This window comes from Misgurnus anguillicaudatus, chromosome 14 (assembly GCF_027580225.2).
Source record: "Misgurnus anguillicaudatus chromosome 14, ASM2758022v2, whole genome shotgun sequence".
NCBI lineage: Eukaryota > Metazoa > Chordata > Actinopteri > Cypriniformes > Cobitidae > Misgurnus > Misgurnus anguillicaudatus.
The window spans coordinates 17,250,766-17,266,999 of record NC_073350.2 but is presented as its reverse complement, the minus strand read 5'-3'; the positions used below and the strand labels follow the sequence as shown (position 1 = coordinate 17,266,999).

General features: G+C 38.8%; 1 protein-coding gene across 5 annotated transcripts in view; it reads right to left on the bottom strand.

Moving 5' to 3' along the window:
* tafa1b (TAFA chemokine like family member 1b) overlaps window positions 1-16,234 on the bottom strand; it is a 218,764-nt gene that overhangs the window by 20,517 nt on the left and 182,013 nt on the right. For all 5 annotated transcript variants that reach the window (XM_055185178.2, XM_055185176.2, XM_055185177.2 and 2 more), the window contains exon 3: window positions 9,940-10,080. In XM_055185178.2, coding sequence (XP_055041153.2) covers window positions 9,940-10,080 — 141 coding nt within the window. The remainder of the gene's footprint in view (window positions 1-9,939; window positions 10,081-16,234) is intronic.

Genomic DNA, 16,234 nt, shown 5'->3' with positions numbered 1-16,234 from the left:
ACTGTAATGCGGTCAAGAGAGCTACCTGGAACTACGTTCGCCGTGCGTTTCCCAGAAAATAATTGCACACCTCAGAGCGTTCATCAGCCAATCAGATTCAAGCATTCAACGGACCGTAGTATAAATGGTTTTAAAGTATGTCTTCAATGGTTGTTAAGAACTGGAAAAAATATATTTTTTTTACAGTGGATAGGAAAGCGTCTTTTATTGCTCCCGCATCACAGTATGTAAACTGTTTTTAAAATAATGAACTACATAGATGCAGATGTCATCTATCAGTTCATGTACTCACCTTTGATGTTTGCTGTGCTCTCTGTGCCTTGGCTGCGAAATATTTTGAATGAACTTAAAAAGGTCCTAAAATGCAGACGGTACATTCACACGGGGCGTAAGCGTTAACGCTTGACGGAAGGCGTGTCTGAAGCATGGTCAACAGCCAAACACAGTGGCCGCAACACATGCTCCTCTGGTCTTGCATGAACTTAACTGGCTTGCTTTGCACTAGGTAACGCTTACACCTCGTATGAATGTACCAAAGACTGGGTGAAGCCGAAGCCTGCTGCTTGGCTGGATGGGGGGCTTGAGACCATCACAGAGTGGGCTAAGCCCCCCAAGCCTCCCCTTGACACCTGGCTTGGCGTGTACGTTTGTGTACATGTAAAAAATAAACTATACTCCGGGCTTTAGGATAACCAAAACATTGGGTTTTATCCACACATCATGGATTCAGTGCTTGCACTATTGTTGTTTTTGCTCCTTTAAAGCTGTATTGTATAAAATGGGAAATGTGAAACTCCTTCACATAAGCTTACATTTGAAAGTTACAGTAATTTGATAAAACAAGTGTAGAATGACTTCCTTATTAGACTGAATTTGTCTATAAAACAGATTTCGCACATGTGTACTGGATGTATGTTTGAACATCATAGGCTAAATTAATGCAAAATCTGTGTAGAGAAAGACGAGGAAAAATATGATGATGATGATGATAATGAAGAAAATAAATAATTTTTACAGTTCTCTCTTGCAGATAGCTATGACACAGCTATATATCAGACAGAGAGTGCTACAATATATGAGATGGAGAGTGACAGATACAGTGAAAGCTAGTGTAAAAGTGACAATGGAGAAGACATTATTGGTGCAGAGTTGCCCTAATCTTGACCCGTCCTCTCTGCGGGCCCCTGCCTCACAGGTAGAGCCGTTTCTGTCCTCTGTTGCCCATGCAGGTGCTCTGAGGAATATGAGCTCATGGATTCTGACATTTCTGTCTATGCAGGACGCCAATGATGTTCATTATTACAGACTTTCATTGGCTAGCAGCCGCAGTACTGCTCAGAGCCCAGAACTGTGTAAAAACATCATTATTAAGGTGAGAAACGAATGACACCACAAGTCTTCAAATTAATCTTCAAAACCAGGGCAAAGTTTAATTGCAAATAAACAAACAAACAGAGTATGCAAATAAGGAGACATGTGAGTGTTGCAGTTGTGATTATGAAGTTACACAAAACGGTAATTAAAAAGCTCGCATCCCACACTGCCCTTGCTGGTTTTACATAGCACTGTGTGTCACCTCTCCTGATTTCTACAATCAAATACAACACGCTTATGAAGACCTAAAGTACATATGTAATCTTGAATGCATTGTGTTTGTGAGCGTGTTGATCAGTTAAAGAAATTATTTTAAATTGTTGTTGTGCATCTTAGTGGGCTTTAATGAAATTCAGCTTCTATCATTTCATGCTTTGCATTCAAACACAAGGCTTCTTTTTAGCATTAGCAGTGTTTGAAAATAATTTTCGTGTATTTACATTTATGCATTTGACCGACCATTTATCCAAAGTGACTTATTGTACAGTGCATTCGATTTATAGATATCCTATGGGAACCCATGACTTTGCATTGCTAACAAAAATGCTCTACCAGATGAGCTACAAGATCTATCTGAGTGCTTGTATACAAAGCTTAAAATACTTGTTTGCTTGTGTATGTAAAAATTAAACATTTTATTGTATGTTTGACCCGTTCTGCACTAAAGTGAGTTTAAAACAGAGCTATTTCTATCTCTCTCTGTGTGGTGAATTAAATCCACATTTGACATTTTTAAAGGGATGCTTTTTTACTAAGAATCGTGTTGGCTCTGACATAACTGGGACAGAGTTCTCTAAAGCTAATAATCAATTCACCTGCTGTGATAATCTGACAGCAGAGATTCACTAACAGCGACTGTGTAAACACACACACACACCTACTCTCATATCCCAAACCAATCATTTTCCTATCTTATAAAAAAATTGTTAATCTTTGTTCTTGCTGCCTGTTTGAACTAGATACTTTACACATTTACAACAAGCTTAAGGGAAGAGAATTCATATTTTTGGTTGTTTACCCTTCAGGTGGAAAGAGGGGGTACAGATGTCTCATGCTTAGTCAAACTAAGGGGCGAATGTACCCAAGTGGATTTTTAATGCAAATTTGTATCTTCATTTAAATACTGTTGGTAAAAAAGAGTGTTTGTCACATGTTCACTAGACTAGATTTGCCGAATCACATTTTAGGTCTGGATTTTTACCCAGGTCCCCTTGCATGCCAACAAATGAAACAAACCCATTGTCATGAAGTGCGTATAAATACTGTAGCACGAAGTGTGAAAAATCGAGCAATGCATACGCCAAATTCCATTTTTTTGTGCATATGATTAGCCAGTATCCCATTTATTTACAGCACATCTTTTTGTATTTTTTTTGTATTGGTTTCTCAATTTTTTACTGTTTTTTAAACCATTGTCGCCTGGGTTTGGGGTTAGATTTGGGATTTGCTTAAGGTGTTATTTAATATATAGGGTTCTCAATGTTTTTGTCTATTTTTAAACATAGGTTGCTTAAGAGTTGTGCTTAAGGGGGTCACACCTAAAAAAATGTAACACATTGTTTTCTATGAGTATACGCACACCGGCTCCTCCAGGTGGTGCCTGTCCGCGCCGCCCAGCTTTGACTCAGGAAGTTGCTTAAATCCCTGTCGCGCCACACAGCCACACAGGGGCGCCGTTAGGGGGGGTTCAGAGTATGCCAGGCATATGGGCCCATAAGTACCCTAGGGGGCCCCACCGTCAGCACTTTTCCGTTTTTTTTTTAATTGTACATGTTTAGTTATTAACACTGTAGTAAAATGTAAAGTAAATTAATATAAAACTACTGTAAATGACTTTGTGTTAAGTACAATTGAGACACTTTTAAAAAACAGCGCGCAAACATGACCTAGTAGATGCAATTACATATTTGGCGGTTCTGGTGGTTTTTAATTTGATTGTGCGGGTATGGATTTGGGTGGGTAGGCAACATTTTGGTTTGGGATCAGTTTGGTGGGTTTGCTATGCAAATTTACCACAAATAATCGACAGCCCTACAGTTTGCCATTTCAAGGTAAGATCTCACATGCCACTAAAAAGCGTTCATGCTGATCCTCAAACTGTATGTTTTATGAAAAATGAAAAATATTTGTGTTAATACAAAAGGACAGCAAGGGTTTTATTTAAGGAAATATTAGCATAGCGACCGCTAACAACTATTGCATTTCTAAGACGGACAATAACTTAATAGGCGTAGTTAAAAATATTATTTTCTAAATAAACATGAAATAGGAGAATTGTCTAAGCCATCATTGAGTTAAATTTTAAATCATTAAGAGCTGGATTTAATGTGACAGCGCATCATTTTCAAAGTGAAAGTGATTTATTTTTATTCAGGTTTGCAACGGAGGTTTTGCCCAAAATAGTAAAGTTAGTGCAGCTATTATAAACGCTATATCAGATTGTTTTTAACATGTATCCTAATAGAGAATGTCTGTTTTATATTTATGTTCGAGTATTGTTGTGCTTAAATATTGTTGTAATGTTCTTAATTGTTTCAATTTAATTAGATTAGACTGTAATTTTAACGCCATATATTGTAATGGATTGAAGGCTAATATGACGGTACAAATGGAGTGAGTCATAAGACATAATTTTCGAGTTTAAATTAAAGGCGGAGTCCACGATGTTTGAAAAACGCTTTGGAAAATTAGACGGGCCTTCTACCAAAACACACTTATAGCCAATCAAATCAAATAAAATGCCGGATTGCGTATGTGTGGGGTGGGTCTATCAACAGAAGGTCCAGATTCTATTGGGGTAGGGGCGTGTTTGTTTAGGTGATTTCAAATATCAACATTGGCTTTCAAACATCATGGACTCCGCCTTTAAGTTTTGTTGGCTTCAAATGTTTGCTTAAAATGAATTTCGTTTAATATAATTTGTCTCTTAATTTTAATGTTTTGTTGATAAGTGTTGTGAATATTAAAGAAAAAGAACACTAAAAAAGAACACCATGCATCTCATTACGTAACAAATATAAACTACTGCAATATGCTACTAAATGCCAAAACATGCAGTATTATCATTGTAATGATATAACTGTTGTTGGATGTGCAAAATCATATTATGAAGTATATCACTTTAATCGCTTTTCAAAAAACAGCCTTCAGTGCACAGAAATTAAATTTGCATGTCCATGTTCATCAGCAGCACATTTGATTGCCGCATGCTTTTGACTTTTAAAAATCAACGTTATATTTAAAACTTTAGCCGATTGTGCTTTTTGCAATTTCTGTGTCACTGGTGAAGGGCGTGCGCGGGCGAAGCGCACACTAAAGATCAACGTAATATTAATTTTTTAATACTTTTGCCGGCCACCCTTTCTGTCATGAGCGGAGGACGGAACACATACCACACACACAGAGAATAAAGATAGTGTTTTTCTGACGAATACAGTCAGTTCCTAAGAACATTTTTAAATGGACTATAAGATCATCAATATGAACCCTGAAGAATGAACAACTTTAGGCTAAACCTAATTGTACACATTTCGCTTCTAAAACTGCGCAGAAAACTCGACTGCCGCGACTTTCAAAGCGCCTTAGATTTCCATAGGTTCAGAAATGCATTATTATTCTTTTAGTGATCTATTTAAAATCAGTTACGTGAATGTTTTCTGCTTTTCCAGATTAAAATGGTAGGCTATTCGTTTTTCGAATAAATTTATTTATTTTTTGCTTCATGGATTTACTTTTAGTTGCAAATGCGACCTGTAAAATTAAATAAACGCACTCAACTGAGTAATTTTATATAGCTACACATTATGGTTTGAAGATCAAACAATCATCTAAAGGAAGGGGCCCAAAATTCTGTCTTGCATACCCCCCTTGAAACTGTTCATTGCGCCCCTGCAGCCACACTCACATAGTTTAACATTAAATATTTGTCCCAAATCATTAACAATCAACATTGGCTGCTAACATATATTTTGCATTTTGAAGTAGACGCTATCTGACGAAGCTTGCACTATTTAATGTGCACTTCCGGTTTACGATATCTCCGAGTTGTTCTAGACGCGACTCGATGCGGCGCGACGCTAAGCTGCGCGGCCGGTGTACGATCTCCTTTAGAATGTCATTTTATGTAACTAAAATTTCTTATAACCCTAAACCCAAGGGACAAGGGTAAAAAAGAACCCTCCCAAAACAAAAACCAATACACAAAACGACACAAAAATATGCACCATATTAAGTGAACGGGAAGGACTGGTGCAAAATTGGAATTTGGTGTATGTATAACAAGACTTTTCACCCTGTGTGCTATTAACTCTTTCCCTCGCCATTTACGAGTTAACTCGTCAATTAGGAGAAAACGTTTTCCTGCCAATTACGAGTTTTTATGTCAATCCATATCTCCGTTATTATTCACCAGGTGGTGCTCTTACCCAACTTGTAAAAGACTGAACTATCCACTATAAGGCAGTGTTACTCATTGGAAGTTTTAATTTGTGGCTCGCATGACATCAAATAAATACGGTGATATGATCATGCAGGCATGCGCTTTTTTGTCTTTTCTGCTCTGGACACTAACTTTGTTAGAAAACCATACCCATTATATCAAGACCCACCGTCGATAAGCGTGTTCAACTGCATGCAGCGCTTGCACAGAGCGATTGTCATATGACATCAAAGTACCGTGAGATCAGACTGATTGTTATGCTTTCGAATTGCTCTCACTCGCCAATCGTTCTGTACGGCGCCGCATAAAATTAAGAGAAATGTGGCCCCCTAGTGGTTCGGGGGGCACTGCATATGTATATTATAATAATGCTTAGCATTAATATCCTGTTTTTGTCATTAAGTGAAATTACCTTGTCTCTGTTGCAAATAGAGTGGTAAATGATAAAGAATGATTCGCACTCGTATATAAAAAAAGAAATAACTAAAGAGTGTCAATATTTTCTTTTAAATATATTTAAAACTTGACTCTTCTGTATACATTGTGTACTAAGACAGACAGAAAAATTTAAATTGTGATTTTTTTAGGCCGATATGGCTAGGAACTATACTCTCATTCTGGGGTAATAATAAAGGACTTTGCTGATGTAACATGGCTGCAGCACGCATAGTGATATTACGCACTGCCATTGAAAGTAACCAAGGGGACTATTTTCGGGCAGTGCGTAATATATTTTTAGGGCAATGCTAATGGTCTAATCAGATTCAATGGATTGTGCTAAGCTATGCTAAAAGTGCTAGTGCCAGACCCGGAGATCAGCTAAATGGATTTCAAAACGGTAAGAATCAAATGTTTAACTCTATGGGAGCTGGAAAATGAGCATATTTTCAAAAAAAGTGGAGTGTCCCTTTAAAGGTTTTGTGAAAACCTTCACATGTAATTCAAATCCTATTCTAAGCAGACGCTACAAAATTATCCATTCTATGTCATCTCTGCCTGTCTGAATTAGACAATTTCAGTATATTAAAGGCTTTCCGGCACAGAGAACTTCATATATTTGATTTGTTTACCCTTCCGGTAGAGAGAGAGAGAGAGAGTTTTTTTGGGAATGCCCTAATAACTTCATTAAACGCTTTCTAAAAAATACAGCGACAGGAGGGGTGACGGCTCTCCAAATTTAGCCGCCTTTCACTTTGACACATGTGAGGATGTGACCCCTTCCACACTGACAAATTTTAGTAGGGCGCCGCAAATTGTGTGAGAGTGTGTGTATGTGTGTGCGCACTAGACTGAAAGCTGATGACATAGAGTGCATGTCTGCTTTATGTGTATGTGGGGTGTGATTGTGTGCACAAACGTGCTCATGTATGACAGTTGCAGTGTTTTCGACACCGTTCCCCGCAGGTTCCCCCTTAGGTCTCAGTCAGGCTCAGCTGACAGAGTCTTCACTCATGGAGACAGCATTATTATCAAGCAGAAGATGAGTGTGTGTCCAGGCCAGAGTACACATGAGCAGGAACATCCTCCACGCCTCTATAATCTTACAGTATATCTTAACTTAATATGCAAGAAACTGTACGGCTCTATAAATCAATAAACACATTCATGCAAACACACCTGCAGCTGTTTACATTTAGTTATATTTAGGTGCATGTGTGTACAGTATGTTTATACAAAGCTGAAGCGATACAATATTAAGTGATGTGGTTGCAGTGCACAAACCTTGTATTGCACTGTAATGCATAAATGTAATTTTTTATGTAACATGTTAAACAATACATAAATAGAACGCACATCCAGACAGTCAACCGCACACATCACTGCCCTTTCAACTTCAGTCTTTATCTCACCTGCACGCATAATAAGCTGGCTGGATTGATCGATACACTAGCAGATGTGCAGGATTTGCCCTCCCTTCAGGACACTTGCGCACTAAAGCATGAAGTGTGAAACTTACTTCATGCTATTACACAGATCTCATCAGTATGCTGCGAAGAGACACACGGTTCTCACTTCGGTGTACCATACTTTTGAAAGTTTGGCATTCAGTGTGATGTGTTGTGGACCAGGGCAGGTGAAATCACGGAATACAGAAAAAAAATGTTAAATGTTGCATTAAGAAGTTACCTTTCAGATATGAACTGTTCTGTATTCTGGTGGACGAGGTTGGAACTCAAATGCAATGCTAATGTGCTGAAGTTTATAAAGGGATGTGTGTGTCCTTAAATGTTGCTTTCAACGTTTTGCGCCTCAGGCGTAAAGATTACATTGAATCCTGACTCACATGAAGTATGCACATATATTTCTTCAAAATGTTTGTTTAGTTGTATGTTCACAGTGTATTATCTTGATTTAGTAGAGAGGTCATTTTGGCCTTTGGCATTTGAATCAAATTTGAATAAATCCACTAAAATCAGATCAAGGTGACAGCTGAAGCGAAATGTCAACTGAGGAACCGTTCAAAGGTCTGTTGTTCTGAATTATCCTTGTCCACGTTTATAATGGGTATTTGGTTTTGCTTTAGCCCACAAACGGTTTCCGTCAAAGCAATGTTTACACCTATAAGCTCTTAAAGATAAAGAAACAAAGAAGCTGTATGACTTACATACTAAGGAGTATTTTTTATGCAAACACCTGTCTAATTAAGTAACCACCTTCAATACAGTATAACCAGGGATGATCTGTTGGCATAAGTAATTTTCGTCTCCTTTCTGTGTAAATTGGGCTTACTATACAGTAGATAGACTATTAAAAAGAGTGTTCTTGGAAAAGTGGCCAAATATTCAGATGTGCGCACTTTTGGCATTTTAAAGAGATGATTAAGGTGTCTGAAGTAAAGTAGGCCAGATGGATCCTACAGGATAAGGTAGTGGGTTCATTCAGGGTTCCCACACCTTAGTTAACTTCAAATTCAAGGACCTTTCAAGGACTTTCCAGGTCTAATACCCTCAAATTCAAGGACTAAATGTGGGGACACATTTCAAGTGAGAGCAAGGTTACATCCTGTTACCTTTTAAGATATATTGTTACAGTTCTCTTTTCGAGAGAACTTTGGGGACACCACTAGGGGTAAGTGTGTCTGAATGTGTATATCGAATTCACCCAATAGTGAGGCTTAAAGACAAAGACAGGGTGACGCGAGAGCCAGGAGGTAAATCGCTATCTGAAATATTGCCAAAGACAGCGTTACAGGGACTCAGGAAGTATGGCAAGGGAGACACAGCGTCTGGTTCCCTTCTCAGGGAACAACAGTTACATACGTAACTCGAGATGTTTTCATGTGTCAAACACAACTATGAAAAAAAGCATTTTGGTATGAATAAACATTAGCATACAGAAGATATAAGCATTTAAAGCGAACAGTTTAGCACGTGTGCTTAAAAAGTCTAAAATGTTTATGATATTATCCTACACTACACAGGGAATAATATAGATTTTCTTCCAGAAAACTTCTTACATAAAATAGATCCAAGCGCTTTCAATGACCTGTATCTATGTATGTATATTTTTTAAAACTTCCCAGGGCCTTGAATCCCCCCCAGATTCACAAACTTTCAAGTATTTCAAGGATTTGTGGGAACCCTGTTCAGTGGATGTTTAGGTAAGTTTTGTCCATTACCCAATTTATTCTTTGAATTAATCAAGTGCCAGACATTGCAAACAATATGCTGATAAACGGTGCTACTGTATATCTGTGAGTATGATTAACTTTTAGTGATTTCCCCTTAAGGATTTTGTTATTACAGTAAACTGTTTTTATCTTTATAGATCAGACATCAGAAGCGTCATCCCTCATCTATTCAACCTCATGTTGTTTGAAACCCCCCATGAAGCATAAAACCAGTCTTTATCAAAATGTCAGATCTGTTTTTCCTTACAACGGAAATGCATTATAAACCCTGGCTGTGGCTTTTTTGAAGATTTGAACTCGGGTCCCTTTTGTACAATAAAATGAATTGCACCAATGGACCAAAACATCTTGCAAAGTACAACTATCATGTCTTATCTCACTTCAGACCATAAAAGGTACACGATGCCTCTAACTAAAGTAACATCTAAATGTGATTTTGCACATGAGTGACATTACATTATGGGTGAAGTGATATATTTGGTTTGTGGTTTCCTACCGTCTACACAAGAGGGTTTGTTTCGTGTAGTCCCGGCCACTTTTCCCGGTAAACACGAGCACTTCACCGTCTGCGAGCGTTCTTCAATGCGGTTCTTGTTGCAACATCTGTGTGCTGCGATGACCTCACATGTTCCTCCCTCTGTGAACGCAGAAACACAGACATGAACGTAAATCAGTGGTAGAAGTAAGTAACACCTTTGACATATAATGTAGGTGTACATATTCCATTTTGCAGACATATCAGATCTCAGTGATGCACACAAATCAGTGGCAAGTACACATTTATAAATGCATTAAGAGAAGAATTAGATGTGCACAGGAATGTGCTGAAGAGGAAACAGCCTGCACATGGCATACAAGAGAGAAAAACAAGTTTTGCATGGTAACAATATCCAGTGGCGGCCGGTGAATTCTGTTTTTGAGCGTGCACGATGCGAAGTTTGTCACAACATGTATGTAGCTCGTCATGTGTGGGGTTCGTAATTTCAAAATATGTGTTCTGCGCATCGAGTGATCCTTTTTGCATCACGTGTCTTGTCAAAATAAGTGCCTGCTGCAGACGCGTCTAAAGGGTTTATGATAAAAGAGACGCTTGTGTTTGACAGATACTCGCAAAATCTCATGCATAATCAGAGTTTACTGTTAAGGGAGTGTCTTGCGTGTATTTTGTGAACGTGAGCGTCTCTTTTATCATAAACGGTTTTGACGCGTGTGCAACAGGCACTTATTTTGACAAAACACGTGATGCACATGGTTCACATGATGCAACAAACACATATTTTGAAAACACTCCCAACACACATGACACTCCCAACACATATTTTAAATTTGCGCCCCTCGGATGAGCATTCACGTGCCAGATGTTGTCACTGACAATATCCACTGAAGTAGAGTGAACCCGAGTGCAGTTTATTTAATCCAAAATATAAATAACCCACAAATATATCCATAGACTTGGCATGGCAGAACTCTTACTAAGTCTACGGTTTCATTTGAATATTAGAGGAGATAATGTCAAGCCCACCCCAATCTAAAAACACAGAAACAAATAAAGAAATACATTAAAAATATGTGATTTATGTTTGATAGTAATATTGGTGAGTATATTAAAGCATGATGGCTTACGGCTATACTGTAATGTTCAGTTTATTTATGCACAATGAAGAAATGCAGATATTTGAGACTTATTTTATTGAATGACTTCCTGGTTATTTTACTTATGTCTAAATTTATGTGTTTCTGTATAGCTCAGTGGTAAAGCATTGTGTTATCACTGCAAAAGGTCATGGGTTTGAATCCAGGGAATATACATATTATAAAAATGTATGTACTTGTTAAAAATGCTGGGTTATTTTAACCCATTGTTGGGTCAAATATAAAAAATTTTTGGGTTAATTTACCCCAACATCTGGGCTCGTCCCTTTTTGACCCAACGCTGGGTTGAAAATAACCCACAATTTTTTTGCGTGAACAGAAAACCTTGCATTTCACATCTTGATGAGTAACTATTTATTATTAATAAAAGTTAATAAAAAGATTAAAACACACAGTGCCACAAAACAAAAACATTAAACTTGTAAACATCTTTATATCTAAGAAAGTAAAAAGCTAATCAAAAAAAGACATCTCAGATGTGAATTGTCTGCTCTTTAATTAGATTAACTTCCAGAGTCATCACTTAAAACAGCATTAGAGCAAATGGCCCTTGTAAAAAGCCTCTAAAGAGAAAATTATAGGCTCTTCCAGACTCTGAATGCGTGACTTTCCATGTAATTACCATGTATTCTTTCTTTCCTCCACGTTGCAAATTGCCCTTGAAGCATGCTGATTATCTTATCTCAATGACGAGCCTTTTACCCTGGATGGATGTAAGCAAGGGCCTTAATGTGGAGCCCCGGGAGATGATGGGAGCTGCCGTGGATTCGTTTGGTTCGCAAATGTAGCCACATATGGTATTTTTATGACTGAGTAAGTGAGACTCCTTTATTGAGCTGAATAATAAGAAAGTACAATTATGATGTCTTTATGGTCATTACAACACTCCCTGCCCTTTAAAACACACACAGGATATTGTTACGTGATATGCACTGCGGCAAAAATGAACCCCGTTGTGACCAAAAGAAGATATATAAAAAAGAAAAAGATCAGAATGCACAAAGAGGTACTAGTGGGTCACCATAACAATAGAAAGCCCCCTTAGGAGAACTGGGGGGAGTCATGGGGGGCTGATGATAGGTAATGGTTTCTCATCGAAGATTGGGCTGAGCACACAGCACCAACCCCAAGAAATGAAAGATCAAGGAAAAAGAGGTGGACAGAAGTGGAGAAGAGGAAACGAAAGGAAGGGAGAGGAGGGAAGGAGGTCGACAGCTCCCTCGCTGGGTCAGCCTGGGCTGGTTGAGTAATGACAGAGCTGTTGTAAGCGCTCCTCTCACGCAATTATAAAGCATCCAGGTAATTCAGCCAGTGGGGTTGCTGTGGATAGGCCCTTCATCAGATGTCCCCTTTCCCCAACACCCGCGGAAGCCCTCTTTATCTTCCCCTGACAGCTGTCCACCCGCCCGCTCTCACTTCCCACAATTACAGCAGAACTCATGCGAGGACATCAGGGAGAAAAGTGCACCATACTGACCGGAGCGAGAACGTTTGAGGAGAAAAGATTGTTCGCCCCATTTCCCACCAATCTCTCAAAAACTCTCAAAAACTGCTTTATTGTGTATGAATAGAAATCTTCAAATTTGCTATATACAGTATAGCTTCAGCCTAAATATGCAAGCTTTTCGATGACATAATTTGCAATTAGAATATATATATATCGTTTTCCCCATTAAAAGACCTGTCTGAAATCGATTCTGAATCTCAAAACTCCGATTCTGTGTTTCATGCACAGCTTGTGCATGTACTACGGCTCTGTAATCAGTAGGAAGTCCTTATCAATCTAAAATCGCTATGAGTTTGAGTCGTTTATAATGTGCATTTAAAAAAGCAACACTTGTCAAACACAATCATTAAAATATTCTTTATTATCATGAAAATACCTGAAACAATTTGAAGAACATATAAATATTCCTGTAGACATTTCCTGGAATAGCGTTTGTAATGGTACTTCTTCTGTGGCACAAATGGTGTTTCTGCACAAGAGCGCCCTCTGGCTTTTGGATGTGGCCGATGTCACCGTAATTTATTAAAATTCATTCATTGAGAAACGCGCATTTGGATGATTATTTGTCACAGCCCTACATAACTGTTTCTGCTAATCTCATGCTAATCTTGAGTTCCTATAGAATAATATTACATGCTTCATATTTCCGAAGAGTCTTTTCGATTTATTATAAAAGACAGATCAGCAGTACCGCTACTTTCCGAAAAAAGCAGAGCTCCACGGATGACGCGAGTCACGAGCATTCAACATTCACAAAACATTGTCCCACTATCTCTGGATAACTTATGATTCAATACATGTTCATGTCTTTACATCATATGACTTGCGCGCCAGTTGCAAACAAAACATAGACATTTGATGCTAATTTACTTACCGCCTGTGGTTCCGACTCCTGAACAGGATATTTTATCATAGCCAACACTCCATCATCCACAAATAAACTACTGGCAAATCCAGCATCAAATTGGTTAGTGTTTGTGAAACAATCGTTACTGAAATGCCGGAAACAAACATAAACCATTTTGCAACTCGGGAAAAACGTATGGGCGTGCTCGTTCTCGCTCTTTTTCTCTCTGGTTGACATGTGGGCGTGCTTAAGGAATAAGGAATAAAGCAAGATTGTTATGTATGAACCCTGGCGAAGGGCATTCGGCACAGAAAAACACTTTTTTGACACTTTGCCTATGTTATGCTACGTACACACCAAACCCGGGGCATCGCGTTACTCGCTCTAGATTACTCGCGGGATTCGGGAACTTGGTGTCATGCAAATTTTTCGCTCGAGTTCAATATTTTCAAATTGGGCGAAGACGAGTTTGAGGTGAGTAGCGCATGTTTTCGCGGTAAACGTGCTGCCCATATCGCGTCATTCGCATCGCTCTACGCGAGAACGCGTCTGATCACATCTTTGCATTGACTTTGTATGTAATCTACTGGCACAAATCCTTGAACTCGCATCTGGTGTAAACCCACAGTTAGCATGAGAATCCAACTCTTTAACAGTGTTAAAAAGCCAGAATGCCTGAAATAGCATTGGACCCCCCCTTTAACAACAGTTTTGAGCCTGACTTGAATTTTCAACTGTATAAAGTTACTGAATGACTTTAGAAGACAGCAACTAATCCAAAGCAACGTACAAAAGTGTGAAAAAACAACAGTTAGAGAAGAGGTGAGCAAAACTATTATTATTTCATATTTATGATATGCAATTCTGAAAAACTACCTACCATTACCTTTGTACCCGTTCTTATCAATTCTGTCACATTTATTTTCATACACAAAAATGCACCTCAAAAGAAAAAAGATGGAGTGTGAAATTTCAGAGTGCCAGAGCGGAAGATAGTGAAGATAAAAGTTTTTCTTTGCACTTCAATTCCGATTTTTTCAGACTTCTGCTTCAGCGTTATGCAAAAGTGAGCAACGGAGAGCAAGATTGCAGTCTCTAAACTGTCATTCGGACGTGATGCATTTATTTGTCCGAACATGTCTGCCAATGCATTCCCTCAATCGGTTCTGATGACCCATTAAAACATTCACCCCAACACACGACTGACAGTATTACACAAAACTCCTGACAGCTCGCTGCTATCCTCTCCGTAAGCTGATTCAATGATGCATGTGTGCTCACAGAACCTGAAACCCACAAAATGCCATGACAAATCCCACAGGGCTCCATATATTTAACCTCTTTAAACTGCTTTAAATGCCTTATCGACTATTTTACTATTTCCTGCTTTCAAGGGTCGTCTGAAGCTGACTGGTAAAGATTCACACACTCGTTCGGTCACTGTGAATTATTTCTCCCAGTGAGGACGGCAGTCCTAAATCCCGGTCCTTATTGCAGGGAGCGGATTTCAATAAAGATTGGAATGGCTTGTCAAGCGGAATAGGCTCTTTATGGCGTTAACTAATTTCTTCATGTGCTCTGTCTATAATCTCATTGCTATCTAGGAAAAACATCTGAGCTATTGGTTGTAGCTTTTGTGTTCCTGTAGCTCAGTAGTGGAGCCCAATACTTTTGCTTTAAGTGTATGACGCAGCACATAGTCACATACCATACAACATATCCTGACGGGCACTTGTGGTGGGGGTTGAAGTGTCAACTACCCAAATGCTTTCATTAATCATTGTATAAGTATTGGGGTGGGGGGTTGTAATTGCTCGAACTATGCACCTGCATGACACTGTATTTATTTAATTTATTTTGGTTTAAATAAAAAAAGCCCTAAAGCACATTTGCAGGCAACAATACACAGTGCCGTGGTATATCTGTTTTATGTGCAAGGTCTTGGCTCAAATCACAGACACCGTGAAACAGAAAGGTCTATTTCCTTCCATGGTATCTCATTGAATTTGACTGTAATGACTTGTGGTGAGTCTAATGGAAGCTAATAATAGGTTTACCTACCGTAAAAACTCTGCCATTGGGATTTAATGCCTTTTACATCTCGTGGCAACATAAGCGAGCCGTGTGTGTGCGTGTTTGTCTGGCTGCTGGTTTAATCTGTGTGTATGTTTGTGTGTGACGGTGAGAGATCAAGAGGGAGGACAGAGAGGCGGCTCTTGCTCGCCCATCAGACAGGTGGACGTTAAACCATCCTGCACTGGCACCATCTGTGCCCAGAATTAGTGTGAAGTAATGACACCTCAGGACTGTGAGCAGAGTCAAATGCTGAATATCTTAGAGGACAAATGGCCATTTCAGCCCTGCTGCTGAGGCCAAACTCATGCGCCCCATGTTTCGGTTAGCTACAGGTAATCATCGCTCCATTACCTGTGTGGCTGTGTAGGCACAGGTACATCTGTTCGCCTTAATGATTGAGTGATTTGGTGCCGAGCAAGATTCCTTCAAGCAATAATAGGATGCCCCATACCAGTAAAGCTCTGCTTCTTGTTTGAGGTCCAAAATTAACACTTGCCAAGCGCAACAGCTAATTTAATTAAGTAGGCAAATTAATCAGTTTCAGGTCCGTAACTTAATTAGAAAGTGCAACATTATGAGGTTTTAGGTAAATTGCATTAAAAAAACATGAAGTGGAATAATGAATATAAGTGATATAAAAAATGTGTGAGATATACATTGATAAAAAAATTGAGGGTATGCACATGATGCCACCATTGGAGGAAGTGA